Source organism: Penaeus vannamei, chromosome 9 (assembly GCF_042767895.1).
Source record: "Penaeus vannamei isolate JL-2024 chromosome 9, ASM4276789v1, whole genome shotgun sequence".
NCBI classification, from domain to species: domain Eukaryota; kingdom Metazoa; phylum Arthropoda; class Malacostraca; order Decapoda; family Penaeidae; genus Penaeus; species Penaeus vannamei.
Genome location: NC_091557.1, coordinates 37,149,627 through 37,152,126, shown reverse-complemented (window position 1 = coordinate 37,152,126; position 2,500 = coordinate 37,149,627). Strand labels below are relative to the sequence as shown.

The window sequence follows — 2,500 nt, the reverse complement described above, 5'->3', positions numbered from 1 at the left end:
GTCTGTGTACACATTTATCTAGACATACTGATAACTTTAGCAAATATGCAGAGATACAGGTTGACGGATTTGTCTCACACTAGCAAAACAAGAGTGAAGTTAACCTAATTTTGCGGAGGAAGCGATGAAATATTGACGCAGAAAGGAACGCTTTTTCGACTAGTTAGAGAGAAGACTTATTCAAATCAACAGTCACTCTATTTCTGTTCAGTGAACTTTGATTTTAATTAAGAAAAAGAAATCGAAAGTATATATTATCAAAAGGAGAAAATGGAGTAAAAATGGAAATGAGGATAGGAAAAAAATACTAGAATAGTGATATAAACAACTGAATAGTAGATATAAACAACTTACAAACAGAAAGAGAGGAATGGGGAGAGAAGAAGAGAAGGAGAAATAGAGGTAGAGAGCAATCATTAATGTATTATTCTACGGTCAATTCGGTATGAATGACTTTGCAATGTTGAGTGTGTAGATTATAACCAACTCGAAAAGCTAAAAAAGAAAAAGAGAAAGAGGAAGAGAAATAGAAGAAAATGGCAGTTTTATCCTTTGCATCTCCAGACAAGGGTTTTTTAAAATCATTTTTTATTAGTGGATATTTATAATACTTATATTATCAAATAACAATAACAGAATCCTTATGAAAACGCGTATGGGTGACTAATATGTATCCAAATTTACCTTATCATCCGGGTTAATGATTCGACCGATCAATTAGATCCCTTTGCACTGTTGTCCTTTGTTCTTCTGAAAAGGATAATTTGTCAGTGTTGTTGACACCTGTTGCAAGATTAATGGTTCTGTGTTACGCTCATTTGTCGCACGGTGTTGAAAGCTGTGAAATAATGATCGGAAAAAAGAGAACTGTATATAGATACACACACACACACACACACACACACACACACACACACACACACACACACACACACACACACACACACACACACACACACACACACATATATATATATATATGTATATATATACATATATATGTATATATATGTATATATATACACACACACACACACACACACACACATATATATATATATATATATATATATATATATATATATATATATATATATATATATATATATATAAATGCTTATATATCTATAGTTATGTTTATATATGTATGTATATGTATACATACATATATATATATGCACACACACACACATATATATGCTTATATATGTGTGTGTATATGTATATGTTTATAAATAGGCTTTTGTCCTCATACCCTTTGCCCTTCGTCAGGTTCCTGGTGGACGTGATGATGAAGCAGAAGGACGACCGGGACGAGGACTCCAACCAGTCGTCCCTGCGCCTCACGCCCGCCGACCCCGAGAAGCCCCACGGATGCTACTGCTAAGACCCCGGATGGTGGCGGCGGCGGCGGCTGAGACGAGGTCCTCGCTGTCTCCGCCGTCAGATCGTCGCATTTGATGTTATCTCTGTTGTAGTGAGATGCCAAATTGCCCATTTCCAATTCTCTGTATAATTCTAAAAAAAAAAAGAGGAGAGAGATTATATGAGACCCATTATTACTGAGTAAATAAAGTGCACAGAAGCCATGATGTTTAACGCGGACACCAATAGCGATTCAGCAGCAGACCAGAGGGAGTATGATCGCTCGTCATTTAACATCCAACATTTACTTAAGAGGTGGTTTAGGTATGGTTTATGTACGTAAAATATCCGGCATGTTTTCACCCAAAGAGAAATGAGTGAAGAGTTTCGTATCAGTCTATATGAACGGTTGGAGTGGATTTCTTACACTGGCAGCGGAATCCTGTGACCTCGGATTGGTTCGCTTGGCTGATGATCTCGCCGCAGCAGAGATAAATAGGGATAGTAAATAGATGAATGAGAGAGAATGAGAGAGAGGGGGGGGGGGGGAGAGAGTGAGTGATTGAGAGAGAGAGAGAGAGTGAGTGACTGAGAGAGAGAGAGAGAGAGGTGGAAGGGCGAGTGGGAGAGGGTTAGAGATGGAGAGATCAGACACCAACAAACGTGAATAAGATGCAAGCACAGAGAGTCGTTTTTCGCCCTCTCATCTCTGAATCATCTACGTTGTGACTCGCATAATGACACATACACTTGTAAACAAATACAGGTTTCCTATTTACACAGTAGGTGGAGAGTAACTATCTGTATATAACTGTGTCATTGTAAACTGGAGTGGTAGTCATAGAAATCTGTATATAGGATTTTTTCTTAAAGGTTATATAGTTAAACGCGCATGTGATAAAGATTCGCCTATATGTGTGTATGTTAGCTATAATATTAGACAGGCCTAGTATATTGGAGAAATGGTTTACTAGAAGTACTTTTTCATCTTTACAAGCTACGTATAAAAAAAATTACACAGTTGATATCTAAAGACAATTTATAATAAAGAGACTGTTAGTATACTGTAGCGATGTTTTAAAATATGTTAGAGATAGATCGCGGTGCATAACAAAAAACATTACGTGATCAAATA

At 37.0% G+C, this 2,500-nt stretch overlaps 1 protein-coding gene across 1 annotated transcript in view; it reads left to right on the top strand.

Moving 5' to 3' along the window:
- LOC113804195 (ras-related protein Rab-7L1) overlaps nt 1–2,500 on the top strand; it is a 49,878-nt gene that overhangs the window by 46,605 nt on the left and 773 nt on the right. Inside the window, exon 8 of the mRNA XM_070125026.1 lies at nt 1,273–2,500. This exon is cut by the window's right edge and continues 773 nt beyond it. Coding sequence (XP_069981127.1) covers nt 1,273–1,387 — 115 coding nt within the window. The 3' untranslated portion in view covers nt 1,388–2,500. The remainder of the gene's footprint in view (nt 1–1,272) is intronic.